The sequence below is a fragment of the Centruroides sculpturatus genome, unplaced genomic scaffold (genome assembly GCF_000671375.1).
Source record: "Centruroides sculpturatus isolate CEXI.00-Female unplaced genomic scaffold, Cexi_2.0 scaffold576, whole genome shotgun sequence".
Taxonomy (NCBI): domain Eukaryota; kingdom Metazoa; phylum Arthropoda; class Arachnida; order Scorpiones; family Buthidae; genus Centruroides; species Centruroides sculpturatus.
In genome coordinates, this window is record NW_019384852.1 from 149,078 (window position 1) to 171,642 (window position 22,565).

General features: G+C 33.1%; 1 protein-coding gene across 1 annotated transcript in view; it reads left to right on the top strand.

The window, feature by feature from the left end:
- Nucleotides 1–22,565, top strand: part of LOC111630498 (SH2 domain-containing adapter protein F-like) — a 104,646-nt gene that overhangs the window by 60,995 nt on the left and 21,086 nt on the right. Inside the window, exon 4 of the mRNA XM_023374606.1 lies at nt 21,866–22,016. Coding sequence (XP_023230374.1) covers nt 21,866–22,016 — 151 coding nt within the window. The remainder of the gene's footprint in view (nt 1–21,865; nt 22,017–22,565) is intronic.

The window sequence follows — 22,565 nt, forward strand, 5'->3', positions numbered from 1 at the left end:
GGCGAGTATGTAAATAACCAACGAAATGAGAAGGCCAATTGAACTGTTATAATATTAATTTCTTTCAGTTATTTTTATAGATTTTATTTTTATTAGCTAAAGAAATAAATTTCTAGATGTATATTATTATTTCATAATATAAAATAATGTTGTAATTCGAACAATTTCAACTCCATATTGTTTTTATTAGTGACAAATACAGAAACTAAATATTCTAATGTTGATATTTTAATCTAGATTAATTTGTTAATGGATTTATTCTCGTATGAATTTATCTGGAAAGAATATTAATTATATTTATCTCATCTTTTATACAATTTTACTGAAAAGCAACAGGAATAATCTTACAGAAAGTATCATTATAGAAAATTTTATATTGAATTATTAAATATAAAAGAAATTAAATTGATGTAAAATATATCTAAACTGGTATAAAATTGTATTTTATTGACAATTTTAACTCTTAAAATTAGCATAAATATTAACATTTAATTAGTATAAATATTAAAAGTTATGATTTAATATTCACAAAATAATTAAGATCTTTTAAATTATTTAAATGACAATAATTAATAACCAAAATAAATGATTAAAATTTACATATTCGGGTTTTAATATTAAATAGCCACTTTCGGTAATTTGATACAAATAGAAAGAAAATAAATGTTTATTCTTCTCCATAATTAGCAGAAGAATATGACTGGTATTGATTAACAATAACTACTAATTTACATATATATCTTTTTTATAAATTCTACATTTCAATATTCTCTAGTTTAATAAAATTATACTAGCGAAGGAATGGATAAAAAACCCACTAAAATACAATCATGAGTGGTCTTTTCTGGTTTTTCTTGTCTAACACCTAAACAGGAACCAGTTTCCTAAATAAAATTCTTCTGGGAGGAACGTTTCCTTTGCAATAGTCAACAAGAAAATTCTATTTTAGATCCAAACATGACTAAAATAACACAATTGTAATTAATATAGAAAAGGGAAACATTAGTTATTCGTGGGAAGCACTTCGTCCATTGCAATTCCTGTCCACTTAACAGAGGTTTTAGAGAATAGGAAGCGTTGGAAATTTTTGTGCATTATCCATAGAAGGAAGTTCCACTTAATCGAGTCTTGATGCTATACAGGATATGACGTTTTATCCAATAAATCCAAGTTTTAAATTTATATATAATTATAAGCTAAGTAAAAATAACACATACAGATGATTATCGATTAGATGTAATATCGTTTCGATATTTATATTTAAGATCATTTTACTGTTGAATTTTGCATATTTTGAAATAACAACAAATGTCAAAACTATTAACGGAAGTAAAGGGATTGATTTCTATCAGAATTTACCCATAATAACTTTCTAAATATTCTTATTTCGATGAAATAAACCGAAGAGAAATCGTATTCCTCGCAATAACTTTTGTGGTGCTTTTCGAGGTTACCCATAACCTACCTATTGATTTGAAATTAGTATGATTTTTTTTTCTTTTGGTTTGATTGAAACGTGTAAAATTGAAACTTAACACTAAAGTGATAGCTTTTATAAATTAAAAATATATTGTAATCGTTTTATTCTTGTTTATTTACACGAGGAAATAATCTTGTAAGTCAGTTGAGTATTGTATTATTATTATTATTATTATCACTTTTTATTTCTGTAAGCTTTATAAGATATTTTTATCTTCGATCAATCAGATTCTTGTATTTGTTTCAAGTTTACGACAGCTTTTTATAGTAACTTGTATTGTTCTAATTTTTTTTTAGTAAGTAATAAGTTGGTTATTCTTTATCGTATCGCATAACAGAAGCCGAATTGGGATGTATTTTTATATATAGAAAGCATACTTTTATATCAGATTGTACAGTATAGTATATCTTACTTTGTGATAGTATCATTGTGTTTCACGATTTTCCGTTATTCTTACACCCTCAATATTGATTCATTCGATATAAACTTACTTTTCGGTTCAACAAACTAGAGTTTTGATTATTGTTTCTTCAACTGATGTGGATGTCTTGGGGCCAATCACATTTATTTGATTATTTTTAAGCTTTGGATCAGAGCGAAAAAGCTAAAAGTCACGGAGAAAAATGAAAACAGAAATAATCGATAGAGGTAAATAGTAGGTCTACAGAAGATGGTTCGAACTTTCATAAAGGAATTTCCAATTTACTAATGCCTACAATGTAAATTGAAATACTCAGTAATGTATGTTGTTACTAGGAAGTGCTATCAATGAATATTTAACTAAATTAATTCAATTATTTACGGTATCAACTTTACTTCGTTACAAGATTGTTAAAGTATAACGTAAAACTTGAAGTTAGTACTATTTAAGAAATTAATATAAATTAATTAATTATTTAAGACTGAATTACGAAGTTTAATATAGAAAATGAAGGAGAGAGTGTGTTGATTTATGAAAATTCTCTGATCAAATTTGTAATTTCTATACACGTCTGGTCAATATTACATATTGATTGACAGGATTGTAATTTATTCTGATGTTTATCTATTCATACTTATTTACTCCTGGCTTCGTGGGGGGGGAGAGAGAAAAAAATGGAAATAGATGTAATAACATATTTTAGAATTTAAAATAAGCTTAATTATTACATTTTTAAATTAAAGATTTCTACACAAAGGAAAAAAAAACAAAAGATTTATTCATTAATTTAAAAAAAAAAATTATTATTTTACAGAACAGTAAGTCATTTTTTTTGTGTCACTTTTGCCATCTTATGAAAAATAATACATTTGTTAATTAATATAATAATTAAAAATATTTTATATTCTTAATTAAATCTCCATTTAATTTTCGAGTGTAAAAAGTCTTATTAATTATATACGTAATTAAATATGAGTCTTTTTATTTCAACTATTTTGATTTACTATGTACTTAAGAACTCTTAAGATTCATTAATTGAGACAATTAGATGGTCCCATTTTTAATTCGGTGTTCTCTTTTTACTGTTAAACTAATCCGGTTATGAAAGTCCATCTCTTCTGATACTTCGTAGACGTATCTGTTTTGCAGGAGACGAATCGAATCATTTTGTTACAGAAGCTCGTAAATTTGATTTATTAAAAGATCGACCACTTTAAATAAATTCTTTGTAAATATTCTGACTTTTAATAATAGAATTATTTGATAAATTACACAGGAAAAAGTTGTTATCGTTAGTTTTCCTACACTGTACTAATATTTTTTAAAAATGATTACGGTGAAAATAAGTAAGTTTTGATCGATAAAATATTAATTTAAATATAAATGTACTTCGTCCTTTCATATTTTACAAGAGAATGTGTCATATTTTATACGAAATTAACACGCTGTAAAAAAAAGGAAACATATTTTCTTTTCAATACGTAAGTACTGCATTAACACGTATAAGCATTAATGAATTACAATGGCTGAAATTTATATTTTTATAATAATTTCGTCCATTATTTTAGTACGAGACATTTGATATTTTATAAATTTTAAGTCTATAAAAGTAATTAAATTGCTTCTTCTTTAATTTTAAGAATTTCTACTTAATGGAGACGAAATAATAGAATTAAAACACTACAAAATTTATCATTCTAACTACTTTATATATTAAATTATACAATTCGTTAATGCTTAAAACATACTTCACAATATTAATTTATGCAGTTCGTAGTAGTTACATAAATTTAAAAGAAAAATATTTTTTTATTAACTTACTAAACGTAATTCGAAATGGTGGAAAAAAAAAATTTACGGACGAACAGTGGCTAATGAGATCTTATTGATTTTGATTCAATTATGTCTCGGTCCTTTCGGAAAAAAAAAATAAATGCAAAAGTATGAAAAATGGCGACGTCTTCACTATAAGTTATCACGAATAGAATCTTTGTTACTTAATATGGCGACGAGATAAAGGTTCTGGTTATGTCTTTGAAATTCCTCGGTTAATAATTATGATATACGATTAGAAAATAATGTTAACGCTTTCCAACAAATTACAATTTTTGATAAAAATGATCTGCAAAGTTTTATAGACTTGTTGTTTTTTTAAAAAAAAAGTGAAATATTTTGCGATATTTCTGTAATCTTTACTCTAAATATTTATCAGAGAGATGGTTCGCCATTCAGTATATAAACAGAGGAATTTTCCGAGTCGATCATCACTGTAAAAGACGATATTATTTACGACAGATGGCACGGAAAAGTAATAGTCTGCTTCTTTATACTCTGCGGTGAAAGAATTGCATCTGTAGATACTTTTTCCTTTTATTATACCTTTATAAACAATATATATTTTTGATGAAGTGTCGAAAATATATTGCTTTTGTAAAAAAAAAAAAAAATACAAAAACAGAAAAAAATCTCTTTTAAATTGAGGTTCTAATAATATCTTTTCTCTGTTTTGATTGAAATATATCTCATTAAGATTGTAGTTTTCTTTAATTTCTAAGTAAATAAATGTTCAAAAATACAATTCTGAAATATAAGTTATAGAATTCGACTCTATATATTTTAATTTTCTATTCGAAACTATTGTTAATACAATTGGAAAACTCTTCACACATGCTATATAATAGGCGAAGACTATTGAAATATTGTTATACGAAAGAAAATTACATCTTATGACGTAAACTATATTCTAATGTAACAACTTTTCTATTTGACGTTTTTAAAGCTATTTTTCTACACGTGGTTTTATTCAATTGCTGCCTTTCGAATATATGCTACTCTAGTGTTTTATATATGAGCCATTTGTGAATGATTCACCGGATACAGACTTTGGCTGAGAGAAAGCTAAACAGAAAATATTGCGGTTGTTGAAGAAGCCGAAATATTATTCGAATCGGCGTATTTCTTACTTTTTCGAATGTCACGTCTTTAGAGGCTGTCGACATTGGTTACAGAAAGACAGAAAATAAAAAAACAGTCCAACTCGATTCTACTATATTTTATATCCAGTTTTGCGGACGGAAAACGGAAAATAATTCTGTTTTTCTGATTTGTTACCCTTTTCCGCTCGTTTTTTCCACGCTCTTTACTTTTTCTTCTCGGTGTATTCGCTCGAGAAAATGTCTTAACTCATTCTCTTTTTTATATCTATTATTTTTCGAACGAACAAATAAATTCTTCAAGAACAAAGTTTCCAGTTAATTGCTTCGTTCGGTTTGTCACTCGGACGATGTTTATAAAATTTTGATGCGTTAATAACTGTATTCGTCGTTAAGTGACGTTTTCGCCATTCTGTGTCCATCTCTCAACGTCATATTTTCCTTATTTATCATTACGTAATGGTCCATAATGCTTCACGTACAAATTGTATTCGGAATGCCACCTCCCTTTTCCTATATGACCTAACGTAAAGGTATAGAACAGTATTATATTTTCGTTTATTAAATATATTATTATCGTTCAAAGTATAAGAGTAGTCTACTGTTAGAATCCACGTATAATATATTAAATTTGCATTGCTATATTGCGAAGTTTCAGTTATTTTCTATAATTTTATTAAAAGTTGTTGTGAACTCGTATAATTTATTACGTGTAAAATATAATTAGAATATTTAATTTTTTTTTGATAAAATTCAATCAGTTTTATTTGCTCTTTTCTATTATTATTATTTCTATTTAATCAACTGTATTTTATCCCATTTACTAATATAGAAAATAATTGTAACGTGGTTGAATTTAAAAAGGTATTTTTTCACGCGTGATTTACAGTTGCAAATTTGCTGGTAGTGTTGAAAATATTTGTGTAAACTTACGTTTATTCATAATATAGTTACCGTAACGTTTCTTTCTTATTTAATTCTTCTTCCATAAACAATCGCAATATATTTTCTTAGGTAAGTCCTATCAGAAGTAGATTATAGAATACAAGCGGTAGAGAATTATCGGTAAATTCCGTGGGGTCTTCGTTGTTTTCGGTGGGAAACTAAATATTATCGTATTTTCTCGTCGAGCGATTACCCAGAACTCCTATTTTCTTTCGGATAGGAAGAAGGAAAAGAAAAAAAGAAAAAGAAAAAAGGAAACATTTAGAATGTCATTGACCCGCCGCCATCTGGAATCGTTCCGACGGAAGTGCGGTGTATTAGGTTTGAAGATTCCACCCTTACATCTTTTCTCCGGCGCGCACCCGTGATGCGGTTACCCCGGATCTTACGAACGCCGGGTACAAATCGACAGATCTAAATGCGATAGAGTTTCGACGGTTCATCCTCTCCCCCCCTCTCTTCCGCCGCTTGTTAACTCGCCGGAATCGGCTTTTCTCTAATATGATACAATTCGTTAATGCTTAAAACATACTTCATAATATTAATTTATGCAATTCGTAGTAGTTACATAAATTTAAAAGAAAAATATTTTTTTATTAACTTACTAAACGTAATTCGAAATGGTGGAAAAAAAAAATTTACGGACGAACAGTGGCTAATGAGATCTTATTGATTTTGATTCAATTATGTCTCGGTCCTTTCGGAAAAAAAAAATAAATGCAAAAGTATGAAAAATGGCGACGTCTTCACTATAAGTTATCACGAATAGAATCTTTGTTACTTAATATGGCGACGAGATAAAGGTTCTGGTTATGTCTTTGAAATTCCTCGGTTAATAATTATGATATACGATTAGAAAATAATGTTAACGCTTTCCAACAAATTACAATTTTTGATAAAAATGATCTGCAAAGTTTTATAGACTTGTTGTTTTTTAAAAAAAAAAGTGAAATATTTTGCGATATTTCTGTAATCTTTACTCTAAATATTTATCAGAGAGATGGTTCGCCATTCAGTATATAAACAGAGGAATTTTCCGAGTCGATCATCACTGTAAAAGACGATATTATTTACGACAGATGGCACGGAAAAGTAATAGTCTGCTTCTTTATACTCTGCGGTGAAAGAATTGCATCTGTAGATACTTTTTCCTTTTATTATACCTTTATAAACAATATATATTTTTGATGAAGTGTCGAAAATATATTGCTTTTGTAAAAAAAAAAAAAAAATACAAAAACAGAAAAAAATCTCTTTTAAATTGAGGTGTATTATTATTATTATTATTATCACTTTTTATTTCTGTAAGCTTTATAAGATATTTTTATCTTCGATCAATCAGATTCTTGTATTTGTTTCAAGTTTACGACAGCTTTTTATAGTAACTTGTATTGTTCTAATTTTTTTTTAGTAAGTAATAAGTTGGTTATTCTTTATCGTATCGCATAACAGAAGCCGAATTGGGATGTATTTTTATATATAGAAAGCATACTTTTATATCAGATTGTACAGTATAGTATATCTTACTTTGTGATAGTATCATTGTGTTTCACGATTTTCCGTTATTCTTACACCCTCAATATTGATTCATTCGATATAAACTTACTTTTCGGTTCAACAAACTAGAGTTTTGATTATTGTTTCTTCAACTGATGTGGATGTCTTGGGGCCAATCACATTTATTTGATTATTTTTAAGCTTTGGATCAGAGCGAAAAAGCTAAAAGTCACGGAGAAAAATGAAAACAGAAATAATCGATAGAGGTAAATAGTAGGTCTACAGAAGATGGTTCGAACTTTCATAAAGGAATTTCCAATTTACTAATGCCTACAATGTAAATTGAAATACTCAGTAATGTATGTTGTTACTAGGAAGTGCTATCAATGAATATTTAACTAAATTAATTCAATTATTTACGGTATCAACTTTACTTCGTTACAAGATTGTTAAAGTATAACGTAAAACTTGAAGTTAGTACTATTTAAGAAATTAATATAAATTAATTAATTATTTAAGACTGAATTACGAAGTTTAATATAGAAAATGAAGGAGAGAGTGTGTTGATTTATGAAAATTCTCTGATCAAATTTGTAATTTCTATACACGTCTGGTCAATATTACATATTGATTGACAGGATTGTAATTTATTCCGATGTTTATCTATTCATACTTATTTACTCCTGGCTTCGTGGGGGGGGAGAGAGAAAAAAATGGAAATAGATGTAATAACATATTTTAGAATTTAAAATNCTCTCCCCCCTCTCTTCCGCCGCTTGTTAACTCGCCGGAATCGGCTTTTCTCTAATACGATTTACAATGGTTCCCGCTATTGTACACCCCGCTTATTTTTACCGGTTCGCAACCCAAATACTCTTATCTCTTCTGTCTGGAAGAACCGGAAAAGCGCCTTCTTCTTTTATGACGAACGTTTTACGTTCCACTGTTTCGAATCAATTTTTGAAACCTGTCAGAATTTTTTTTTATAATCTTCCGAAGATTTTAGGTATAAGTTTATAGGCCTGTATATTTTTTTTCGAATCCATTGTTTTAATTCGCTTTGTATTTCAATTATAAGATTGCTAATGTCGAGAAATTGCTTCGTTTACTGAGACATAAACAAGCAGCGACGATCTTTCTTCACATTTTGTTCGAATTATATACATTATGTAAAGTTTTGATACGCTTTATTACGCGTCAAAATACTTAATGGTAGCTTACAAAGCAAAACTAATTCTAGGTTAGAGGCGCATTGGCGTATTTTCATTTAATTCGGATTCAATGCGGAATAATTTGATCTTACCCAAAAAGTATTTCGGCAACTTTGCGCCGAATTAATTAACCATCCTTCAGTTAGCGTTTGCGGTGAGATAGAGATTTGTTAATTCTCCAGAGCGTAATTTTCATTCCGTTTCGTGATTTTCGTTGGTAGTGTCGATTTAACTAAGTATCTACCGAAACAAAGAAGTTGTTCGAAGACTGGGCAATTCAATAGATGGAAAATACGCGGTAGAAATGATAAACTCATCACTTTTCAATGGGAAAAGTTTGGTCTTCTGAGAAGCACGGATAAAATATTTAGCATAAAATTACAGGAATTTTAAATTATTCGAGGACCACGATTTTGGTAAGTGTGATCTTTCTAGCTGCCATTAAATAGAAATCGGAAAGGAAAGTTAGCGCCATAAAAGAGAACTGCGAGAGTCACGACTACCGTTAGAGAGGGAACCGCGCGTTGTTAATGGCTGCTAAACGCGGTGCTAAGATATTTCTAATTTCTTGGTTAGTGGGACGAACGAGAGAGTGCTCGCGCTGGAAACGGAATTCGTAACGATAAGTTGGCAGATAGACCGCAGCACCTAACCGAGATTTAATGGAGGTTGGGAAATCATCGTTTTCGGAATCGCTGCTCTTCGTACCGTTGTCGCGCGCATTAAGAGCTCGTTACCGGAAGCTGCGCTCCACTTTCTACCTTGTGCCAGTAAAATAGAGAGAGAAAAGTATCGGATTTCTGCGGGAGGGAGGGAGGAAGAACGTCCTCGGAAGGCCACTCACAGATATTGGCAGACCGCGGCCGGTAATAGATGGGCTTCTGCAGAAATTCGAGACGGGAAGGTTGCCGGTAAGATAGAAAGAGTCGGTCCGACACCAATCGACGATATTGCCGGTCGCTCGTATTTCTCTCGGGAATTGCCGCGCCCGTCCGGATTTCTCTCTCCGCTCCTCGTCCTCCTTCCTTTTAGACGCCTGGACGAGAAGCGGCTTCGTTAACGGACCGCCATTCTTTCTCTCCCGATTGAATTCCGTCGCTACGATCCACTTCGTCTCCCGACTCCTATTAAATGCCTCTTGTCACCGTCCTGACTTATCCTACACACTCTGCCCCCATTCCTACAAATTCTTCTCGTTGAAGAATACCTTCGACTGTTCTCGGCAAGTAATCTAATAAAGTCTTTCTTCTCCCATGCGTTTTCTATCAATGTTTTGCCCTTTTGTTTTATTTATATTTGTAATGTACTGTTTGATTAGTTAAATTATATGGATTAAATGAATCCCGCAAATTTTTGAAATTTTTTTCCTAGATAATAAAATTTAAAATCCTAATCGACCGTCTTTTAATTAGACTCGAAATAGTTGTGAATAAAGATCCTATTCGTCTACGTCCAGACCATAATAAAACGTCCGTATAACCGGAAAAAAAGTCAAACGTTCTAGAATCCCAGAATTAAAAGTGGATTTCTCGGTGTAGATATCCAGATTATGGCAGTGGCATAGGTACAATTTAAGCGGCCCGGGTGGTCTGTCAATTGCCATCCTTCCTTTGGGATAAATACATAATACACATCATTATTTGCCGGGTGAATTATAGACATTTTTCAATGATAACAATTTTAAAAATTATATGATAACTATCGGAATAGTTGATAATTTTACTCTTCTTATTATTAATAAAGTGTTTAAATTTTTTAATGCCAAAACTGCCGCTCCCTCCGCCCATCCCTAGCTACGCCATTGGGTGAGTCGGCAACTAAGGGGCCTGCCTAAGACGTTTACTTGTTGTGGTGAGGAATTTGAATAGAAATCTTATTATGAAATTCAATGTCTCTATCATGGCACTCGAAAAGAAAAGAAAAATAAATTTCGGCTTATACAGTACCTATTAGTTGAATAGAAAAATAATTGTGGGAAAGCAATTAATCAAGGGCGAAATCGATTTTGCCACGCCTTTTGTATTAAAAATATCTTTATAAAAAGCCTCGCTTATAATTGTCTGGGTACGTAATTTCCGTCGCAACGGATACAATAAAACTCGGAAATTAATTCGTCGATTAAAGGCTAGAAATCTTTAACATTTACTTTACGTAAAGCATACGTTCATAAATACGTTAATTTTACGGAAAACGGGATTACAAAAACTCACAATACTAATGCAAGAAAAGACTTTTTGTACCATGAAATTGTCCACCATAAAAGTCGATGTATTGTCATCGAATAGAAATCAAGAAATGCCGAAAATCCCGAGGGAGTTTGGTACTTTGTGTGGGTAACAAAGGTGTCGGATAAAATGCGCTTTTCGATGTATAAATTCGATTGGTCGGTCACCAAGTGGACGAAGACATTTCCGGAGTTGGTCGCCAAAGCCATTTCGCCAACCGATCCTACCATCGAATTTTTTTTTGCCTACAGTCCTGTATATTGAGGGAGTGGACCGTCATTAACGAGCAAAATCGAGGCGACGAACGACCCTGGGTCGGTCAGATCTGGGCGACGAAAAACCATCCGACTTCTCGAGGCGTGAAAGAAAGGCCTGCGGGACCCGTCGGAGGGGAAGAACGAGCTCGACTCGAGTTATAAATATTACCGGTTCCACGTTTATTGCAGTTATGAAAGCGGAGTGGGGGAGAGAAATAGGGAATATGGCGACGTTGTATCCGTGGGCCGGTAAGTGGTCCGACTTTACATTTTATTGAGGCGAAATGGAAGAAGGGCAATAAGACGAGAGGCAGCTGTTGCCCGGATACTCGTTGCCAGAAATTAGACCGACTTATCACCGCTCTTTCCCACCGGGAAATTCGGAACCTGTCCGGATACATTATACGGAATTTTACACCTCGAGACCAAGATTATTTCCTGCGATAACGGATTTGAATTTACATTCGACGCCGACTACTTAAGGAGGAATAATGCCGATTTGAATCGCCATATACAATTCAAATCGCTCCTCTCCCGATAATAACCCGTAAAAAGCCATAAACTTTTGAAGAGTGGGCGCGAAAATTTCTCAAAATGTCCAATAAAACGCTCGCGAATTTCTCTACTAAAACAAAAACTGAAAATGGACGGATAACGGAAAGAAATCTTAACGAAAATTTTTTGTTTCTTCTACGAAAAGATACAAATAATAAATTGTTAGAGATAGGCTTTCTTTCCAAGAATGGATTTCTGTTGTCCGCAATTTATAACTCTGCCCTGTTGTTAGATACCTCCTCTGTTTACTCCATTATAAGCGCTAACGTCTGTCCACCGAGTTTCGATAAAGAATAACGTGAACTGAAAAATTATCTGTTTTGCGCCGACGGCCAGATTCCCGGAGTAATAAACTCGTTCCGCCTAATCCGTGTAAAAAAATCTGACGATCGGAATTTTACGAGTTTGAAGAATTCCCTTCCTTCCCAGAAAAAAAAGAATAATAATAATAATAATAAACGAGGAATGGTTATCTCGTGAACATCTACTGGAAATGGACTTTCTTAATCGTCCATAGCGCACTTTGTAGTATCGATAACTACAGATGCAACGAAGAAAATTAAAGTTTTTCAATGGGGGATCTTAACTTTAGACTTGGAATTGTAGTTTTTTAAATACTTCCGTTCGGTCGGTAATTATCTACGGATGAGATTTCGGTTCTCTTCCACGCTCGTTTGCCACTAAGAGCCGACGAAGACGTGGAAAATCGCTTCTGTTCCTGGAAGATTCTTTGTTTTTTAAACGAGTCGGGAACTACTTTCGCGGTTTGTTTCCTCGGGAATGAGTAATGCGGTTATTTGGAGGAGAGAGAAGATAGTGCCCCGGGGATCGGAGAATCGCTATTGTTCCACTACTTCTCTCCGAAGTTACTTCGCACACAATTTCCTTCGCACTCGGACATTTCTCATCTTGATCGTTTCTCGAGTCTGACTCTCTCTCTCTCGCTAAAATTACTTAGTCGTTCGAAAAGTGTATCGTTGGTGGTTTGTTAACCGCCAAAGACGACTCGTTAAGGTTTTGCTAATGCGCGAAAGAAGGGGGAGGGAAGGCGAAAGAGCTCGAAGTCTCGGTTAAAAGTCCTAGAGCTAGAATAATTGTTAGCTCTTTTCCCCCTTTGCAAACCTTCGATTAAATTTGTAAATTGCGCATTCGAGTTCGTTGTCGGTATAAATTAGCTAGTTAACGAGATACAAATGTTGTTAGACCGGTCGATTACTGACAAATCTAATTTATTTTCGAGTATTTTATTCGTTATCCGGCTAATTCGCTTTTTGTAAATATAGTCTCTCTACCCGTCAATTAAATTCTGCCATATTAAAATATAAACTCAAAAACATTACTTAAAAAAACTTTTTTAGATTATATAGGCCTATATATATATATTTTTTTTAATTTATCGAATTTTTACAGCATCTTTTCCTTGATTTATGGAATTATAGATAAAAGCGTATCTAATAATTTATAAAGGTATTTGCTTAATGAAGAGGAAGAGGAAAGTGGCAAGATTTTATTTGCAATTAATTCCTGTTTTCTAAACAACAGAACGGTCGCGATTAATTTTCTTATATATTCGTTTTGGAAAATATAAGCTTATTAGTCGATTCTATCAATTAAAACCATTTGTGGCTCGTACGCGAACTCCACTTAATGAATTATACAAGAGGAGAAAAATCCGCATCAATTATTCAGCAATATCCGATAGCCGTACGTCTACATTAATATTTATTAAGAGGGATTTAGGAAAATATGTTTAGGGGTTGTAAAAAAAAAAAAGAAAATTGGAAATTAACTAAATAGCGCGACGTACAATTCGTCTTAAATTGAGTTTGTAGCTTACTTTAATGTATTCAAATTCGAATCGACATCTGTAACGGATTATAATAAAGTTATTTTATGGATACGATAATAGGAATTGTTATCGAGCGAAGTAACTAATGTTTTGTTATTTAAAATCCTCTCTTAATTTTCTTTCATTTGCCTTGGAAAATAACCACGGCTAATTTAAAATTTCATACACAAAAAAAAATTTTTTTTTCTTAAGTAATCTTTGGATTTAATAATAAACTTTAATATTAAGGCAGTGGCAATTTTCTGTTTTTATCAGAGATTATTTTTCTCCTTCGAATAATAATTTTTTTTTTTTTTTGATTAATTCTACCATTTATCTGTTGAATTTCGGAATTAAGCTTTTAAGATATTTCATCGTTGTCAGTACTTTTAAGATAGCAACGACGAACCGGCGCTAAAGCAATTCGTTTAATTGTCATAATTTGAATATTCATATTATTAAGAAAATTGAAGTTATTTTATTGTTGACACAACCAGAGAAAATTTTTGATTTATTTCGTAAGGTAGAGAGAGCGAGAGGAGATTGGTGAAAGCTGTGTTTTAAAAACGTGTTAAACCGACAAGAAAATGCTTCTCGTGCCGAGTGCGGGCTGTACTTGTCAGAATGACAAAACTGTTGGCATTCGAGCATCGGAGATGTAATTAGGAGGTCAATGTATGGCTGCGGTATGGGGAATTTTAATTAAACAAAGGATATTCGACTCTCTTCTGGAGGTCGTGCCATTCGCAGTATAACACGTAAAAATCTTTCAATCTCAGAAGATGAAATGGGAATAATTCCATTCTGTTTCGGTAAAAAATAAAAAAAAAAAAAAGAAAACTTTAAAAAATGGTTTCAGTAACAATATATAAATTATCGATAAAATATTTAAATTTTGAGGAGGGGAAAAAATATATAGAATTTTAGGTTACGTCTCGAGGCTTGGTTTCACATCCGAACAAATGTATTTATAAGATATAAGTATTCGGATCCCGGATAAGAGAAGTTGATCCCGCTTCGTCGGTTACCTACGTCATTAATAACAGTATCGTATTGCACGACAACAATCGGATTAGCGTAAATAAATCATCGGAGCCGTCTGTTTGTGCCTCTCTTAACCCACATCAATCACCAATTGTCTATTTGTTACGGTCTTTAGGCAGATATCGTGACGGCCTGGAAAAATCGACCGTAACCGGCAATACGGCAAGTGGAAATATTTACTGTTTATCTGTCTTAAGGGTTACGATAAAATATTCAAATAGGCAATCGCGCGCATCCCGAGACGACAGGGAGGAATGGAGAATAGTATAGTATAGAAACTCGTTTCTAGTACTGTTATTTGCCGGGTGGATGCTCATTGGTGGCGTTCCGGATGCGGGGATCGAAAGCTTTTCGGTTCCACCACTTTTAACAATAGGCCGAAGATCCCCGTCGATCCCCCGGGCGTGTAACTTTTCACCGGAGGCAAATTGAATTCGGCTACCGGCTAGATTGTGACAAGCCACCGAAATTCTCCAGACTCCCGTCGATCGCCGCTTCCTTTTCCGGTTTTGTCCCACTTATCGACGTTTTTCCGATAGAAATGCCTCCTCCCCGCACTCTTTTTCCACCGACCTCTTTAATATACGCACCACCCGCCGCAAAAAAAAACCATCCACGTCGTGGTATGTTCCATCTGTTTTATCTAATGTCTCTATGATTCCTCTCTCCTGTTCAGTATATATTTATAAATTTTGGAAAGTACTTTCTTCCAAAATTTCTCAAATTAAAATGCTGTTGTTTTATTCTCAACTTCTAAATAATTCTTGCAACTTTCACCTGTGAAGCCGAGGAAGCGATGTCTTCACATTAACAATAGGAGAAAGTCCGTGTTAAAAATGATAATTTCTTTTTTCTATTAGAAAATTGCAAATCTAATTAGTGTGTGTGTGTGTGTTTTTTTTTAATCCGTGAATCAAGGAATCGTCGTAGATTCCAAAATAATAATGCTATTACGATTGCATTCGTAGAGAATTCTAATCCCTAATTTAATAAATTTAATAACAAAGTTTTTAAAAGGAATAAAATTCGGTGCCACAAAAATAACAAAAGGCCTAATTGAGTAATCGGATTGAAACTAATAATGCAATTTTGCCAGCATTTTGAAGAAATTTCCCCGAATTTCTACATGGATTCGTCTTTGGCGAGATCGGCCATTTTGAATTATTGCACCTGCGGGAGTTTTAATAAGTGGGAGGCGCCTTCCGAGATAAACAAGAAATGAGATGAGAGGGTTTTTAAATCAGATAAAGAGAAAGCGAAGAAAGGAGTTATTCTCTAGTAAATGTCCTGGTCGAAAGCTCTACCGCCGGTCGTCACGTGGACCGGGGAGGCAATACCCATCCATAGCATTGGCAGAAACTGCGGAGGGTCGAAGGATATTCGCCATTAGTCGGCACCATCCTCTTGTAAATGAGATTAATGTGATCTATAATTCAAAGGGCCGCGAACACTACTTATGATGAAATATCGAAAGTGGAGGAACAAAAAAAATTACTAATTACTAGAAATCAAACAAATTGTGATCGAGATATAAAATGGCCCGGGGAAGATTTTTTTGCGTAATTTGCTATTTTGTTAAAAAGGGAGAAAAACGATACAAAACGAGTTTAAGGAAAAGAAATATATAATTCTGGCCGGTTGACAAAAGAAACGAATCGATAAGTTATCGTCACTTTAAAAGAGAAATCTTTAACACAATATATTTGTGTTCTAAGATTATCGAGAGTTGCTGTATTCCGGGGTATATGTGTTTGTGGTCGTTACTTTCCACGTCTTCATCGATCGACGTTAGACCCTGTTTAATTGAGTAGACGAAAGCTAATTAAAATGGATTACGTAAATTTTAATACACGTCATCTAAAACCTAAGAGATTTTTTTTTATATTATTATTATTATTAAAAAAGTTAACATTGGAGAAAATATTCCTTTCCATTTTATTCATTCGTTGTAATTAGTTTTAGATATATTCGTATCGCTTATTGCATTCTTCAATCTCCTCGTATATATTTATAAATTTCATTTTTTAAACATATTTTCTTTTTAATAGTTTTTGAACTTTCGTTTTTAATTCTTTCCCCTCCTGATCCGAAAAGAAAGAAGAAGACATTAAGAGAAATCCTTGATATATTGCGGGCGCAATCCAATACAAATAGACATTCTGCGACAAGTTCTGAAGATGGCGATCGAAATGAACTATGGACGGTTCGTCCTCAATTATAAATCCCTCCCTGACAATATGGAATCGTTGGATTCTGACCACGAACCAGTTAATTTCATCACGTGATCGTTACCGTTGATTCATTGCGAGACTGGTCCATCGTGGACCGAATAACGTTATTAGTGACCGGTACATTCTTGCCTTACGTCTCCGGTTCCATCTGCCATTTTCTCATTGCCTTCTCGTGGATCAACCGTCACATCTTATCTTCTAGATAAATAAATAATTTTCTAAAAGCGGATATATCGCAATAACATTATCTGCCATTCGAATAACATTAACATTTTTTAAATTAAATTCGAAATGAATTCTTCAGTATTTATACTTTTCATTATTTGCTTTAGTTGTTTAGTTCTAAGCGCATGCAATTTACATATTTAAATTACCGTTTTAACCATTTGACGAAACGTTTTAAGTATTTTTATAGCTGGGACGACAATTTTTTTAATTCCTTCATTAACCACGCGTAGAATATATGGCGTTATATAACAGAATAGACCGAATTAGGCCGTAATGGCATCTTCTTCTCGCATTAACTACGCTTTGTCGCCCAGTGTGCTTTCAAGGAACCTTTTTGGTGGGAAATGAGGACGTCTTCCGGACGGTCGCACCGTCGTGTTTACGCGATCGAAGACGACTTAATAATCCGATTGTACACGACATTTTAACTCCCCCCGTCTGTCGTACATTACAAAGTTTGTCCGGTAAAAATAAAAAGACAACGCACTTAATTCTTACTAATCCCTATTGCAGTGGAGAGAAATACGTCTTTAATAACTCCCCGCGCACCCTGTTAGTAACTAAGTCGGATATCTTTAATCCCATTTTTGTTGGAGAATGCTGGAAAATGATTTTTTTTTGGTTTCTCGTTCGACACCGTTTTAAGCACTCTGTAAGAAAATTCGGAGATATCTCGAAGTCTCTTAAGCCGAACGAGTTGAACGGCACGACACTTCCGAGTCTTGGTCCTTTTTTGTTTTAAACCGAAAACTTTTCGTATAATTTTCGTAAAAGGAAATATTCGTTTCGCGTATCAACCGAAGGAAGTGACGTTTGCGGCATCTTCGGTGGCGGCGCGTTAATCCGCACCTTCGACTTTATTTGGAAGTGTGCCAAGCCGAGATAAGGTGCCGAAAAAAGAACCGCTAATTGTCGAACGACCACTCGACATCACTCTTTTTGCTCTCGTTTCTGGTTCTCCTTTTTCGCCTGGATTAAAAAAAAAAAAAAAAAAAATGGCGGAGTTCTGCGAGAAGATCCTCCGAAGCCCCCGCTCTTTGCCAGATTTAATTGTCCGAAAACGGCGGCCTTCGTGACCTTCCTTCCGGGAAGTCTCGATCTGGGAGCAAACGTGCGTCCGGTGGTATTCGTCTGGCGGATTCCCACGCAGTCGTTTACGTGTTTACCGGGCTAAGTCTGTCGGCGAGTCTATCGGCCACTTCCTACCGACAGAACGGTTTACGTCATCGATCTTCGTCCCGTGGCACGCGGGTCGGTGGCCGGGGGACGGATGCAGTAGCAGAATGACGTGCGAGTGATGGACGAGTGGCAGGGACGCAGATGGCCCTTTTCTCCGTCTCCCCGGGGTGGACGGCGCGGCACCGATCGCTCGATGACGGCACGACGACCGGTTTGAGTGGTCCCTCTGCGACTTGTTCCTTTTTTACCTGCGGCTGACGAGACGAGACGACATCGATGGCAGTCGACCGCCTTCGACCCGTGAAACGCTCCTCCTTTCGAATACACACAAATATTTAAGACCGGAGAGAATTTCTTTGAGGATTTACAGCGAGAAGATGGTAAATATCAACAGTTTAAACGTATGAACGAATCCCATAATGGTAAATTATTAATTACGTGTAAGTTCTGTAAATTGGAGACGGATTGCAGTATATTTTGGAACCTTGTAAGATATATGTAACCTGTAAAATAATTAAAGTGAAGGATTTTGTTACTAATTAATCTGGACAATAAATAGAAATAAATTTTTCTGCAGGAAGAAATGTCAAAACAGTATCGTCGATAGAATCACTAAGTATTTTGCTTTGATTAATAGATTTTTCCGATTGAATTGAAAACTGTTTGTATCATTAAAAACTAACTTCGATCGTAGCATTTAATGATTGTCTTCACGGTAACTTATTGGTAAAAATATTTTCTAGACAGATAAATATACAATCAAGTTGTACTGTATTTTTGGTAAACTGTGGTTGGCTTCTTCGTCTATAGAATCTAAAGAAATTTAGCGTACGAAATGCATTGTCCGAATCATCGATATAACATTGGTGAACCAATAGGGGACGTGGTCGTAATGAGAGCGGTTACGTAAACCGTAAGGCAAATCGTTCAGTCGGAAAATGGCGGAAAAACACTGGGTCGAAAGACTTCTGGAGCTTAGCGAGTAGGGATTTGATCTTTCGAGAAAAGATGCTTCTAAGCTGCATCCGGCTGTTTGCCAAACCCCAAAAAAATTGATCATCCTTTCCGCGAACCGTCGGAACGAACCGTTAAGGATTTGTTTTTCCGCTCGTTCGACTATCGAAATGTCGTTTCTTCTAGATTTTTACGCAATCCTTTGGGGTTGTTTTCCAGTGAAAAACACTATTATATAACCGCGTCACTTTAAATTGCTATCGGCTCCCTTTCCTCCCATAGGTGAGGGATTTTACACTGAAATTAAAGTTATATTATTTTAAAAATGTTTATTTAGTCAATATATAGGCTATAACGTTGTTTATTTTTCCAAAAAAAAATTATATTATAATACTAATTTAAATAATTCCTGTTTAGTCGACCGGGTAAGTAAATATTTTAAATAATTTAAATGATTCTAAGATGAGAATTTTGTTTACATTTTTAAAAAGAGTAACTTTAAAATCTCTCAAAGTTATTATTAATTCTAAGTGTAGAGTCTGTATTTTATTCTACAGCAGAATATAATCTTTAATTAATAGTTTCTCTTTTCGTATATTTATTAAATTAAAAAAAAAAAAAACAGTTCTATTTCAGTTTAAGAACTATTTTTGATGATTAATTTCGATGTTTACCAGTAAAAATTCTGTTTTCCATAAAAATTTAATATCGAAGGACTTAGAATTCAATGTAAAAATTGAATTCTCTCTCTCTTCAATTAATTGGCTATCATTTTTCTTCTAAGCTTATGCATAAAATAATATATATATATATAAGTTATTATTATTATTTTTATCATGAAACTCTCCGTTAATTATTGCTTCCTTCTATGAAAGTTTATATTAGACAACACCACACGTTATAAGTAATATTCCATAGTTTTTACCCTATTTTTGCTTAATATATTTACAAAATACATTTTTAATTTCTATATTTACAGACCCGTAATATATAAAATATGAAAATACGTATAGTTGTATTTTTATTCTATTAAGCAAGAGAAATATATAAGTTTATACGTTATTATTTCATGCGTAAATACAATTAAATCAATTGGATTCTTTTTGTTGAATTTTATGTTAAATTTTCAGCGCTTAGAAGAGAGTTATCTGGTCGAAGAATTTAATATTGTAATATATAAAGCGAGGGAGTTGAATTGATTATCCGCGATACTAAATCGATTAGGATGCCCTTTTGGTTTTAATTTTGTAAATTGTACCAAGAATCTTAATTAAATATTAACAATATGAAGTCGGTCCGGTCTAAGACGGGAACTAATGAAATTTCCATGCACCGAATAATTTCTAGTTTTCCGTTAAATTGTACTCGGATAATCCTTTCCCTTCATTATGCAAATTATAATTCCAGATAGAGAATATTCTATATATTATATTAATCCTCCTAATTATACCAGTTTATTCTATCTACATTTTTATTTTTATATTGTTAAACACTCCGTTTAATTTTTTTTTTTGAATGCTATTCTTGTTGATTACTGTACTTAGGAAAATAAATTCTTAACAAAAGGCGCAACTAATTGCTCGAAAACAATTTAATTGCTTCGGAAAATGGTTTATCTTGACATTCGAATTCTTTGCTTAATTAGAAAAATTTCCAACGTTAAATTAAATGATATATATATTCAAATGTAATTCAATATGTAGAACTACTAGAAAGTATATTATTGAAATGTGAGTTTAAGTATTTATTCAATACATATGAAAACTAATTAGTGATAAAAACTACATATTTAGTAGTGACCAGCACTAAGTAATATGCCTAGATCATTGCTTAATATATGTCAACCCCCCTATAACACTGTTGATTATTCCGTTTTATACGAATTCCATGTTGTACGAGTTATTTCAATTTTACAAATACATGTGCCAAGATAGTCGACCCCCCTATAACACTGTTGATTATTCCGTTTTATACGAATTCCATGTTGTACGAGTCATTTCAATTTTACAAATACACGAGCTGTTTACATCTTGGCATACATTTGTAAAATCTAAGTGACTCGTACAACATGGAATTCATATAAAACGGAATAATCAACAGTGTTATAGGGGGTCGACTATCTTGGCACATGTACTGTATTTGTAAAATTGAAATGACTCGTACAACATGGAATTCGTATAAAACGGAATAATTAACAGTGTTATAGGGGGTCGATTGTATTTTATTACTCTCGAATTTAACTGATAGTTTGCTCGTTTGAAATTAATTTGAAAATAGAAAATCCGAGACGAATGAATAAACTTAACTATATTAATTGTGTTTATATTATTAATTAGTAACGATCTTCGGTTATAAATTATTTTCGTAAATTCATAATAAATTGTATTTATTTCAAATTAAATTCATTTTATGAATATAAATTTATAATAAATATCTATTTTAATATTGTAAATAAAAAAAAAGACGGCGATAATTCGGATAATAAACGATATTATTTTGCTATTTGTATTTCGTCGATTGAACGAGAAAACTTTCAACAAGTAGATTTGATGAAATACTCCCAAGAATTGAATTAAATAATATATAAGCTGGTTTTTTTTCGACCGTTGGCTTTTCCATCAAAATAGACGACGAGTGTTTTTTTTTCTTTCTATCCTGAAATTTTATTTTATTTTATTAATTTTTTTCCTCTCTCCCATCGATCAGGTAAGTTAGAATATTTGAATAAATCAAAGTTCGAAGAGTTAATTTATATATTTCTGTATTGCTATCCAAATATTGTCGCTTTATTATTTAATATCCGAATTTTTAAATGATACGTGTTTGTCCGTATTATAAAAGTTAATTAACAAGTGGTTTGGTTTTTTGTGTTTTAAGGTCCTCCCGCTAGACCAAATCTCAATCTGAATCTGAACGTTGCGAATTCGCCCAAGAGAGCCAGACAGAATCTAACCTTAAATTTTGGTTGTTTTGCTCTGAGTGTCGTTGGAGAGAAAGTGGATCCAAGTATACCACTGGAGAAACAAGGGTAAGTCAAAATGTCCATTTCGTAAACTAATAAACTCTTAAATCTCGAATATTTTAATCTTACTTTTATAACATTCTGCGAAAATCACGTTTGTATACTATAGGTAAAACCTGTCCAAAACGGAAACTTGCCTAAACAGAAAACAATTCTTCGAAAAGGAGCAATTTTCTAGGATTTAAAAAAAACCCGATCAAAACTGAAACCTGTCAAACCGGACAAAATACAGTCGACCCCTACTATAACACTGTTGATTTTTCCGTTTTATATGAATTCATGTTGTACGAGTCACTTATATTTTACAAATACGTGAGCCGTTCACAGCTCGGCACACGTATTTGCAAAATCTAAGTGACTCGTACAACATGGAATTCATATAAAACGGAAAAATCAACAGTGTTATAGGAGGGGTCGACGGTATCCAGTAATGTGCGATTCCGGTTTATACAGATCTAGACCAGCGGTTTTCAACCTTTTTCACTCGCGTACCACCCGAGCCTTTCTGTGTATATGTTACTGTGAATGACCGATATTTGGCGAATGTCAACATTC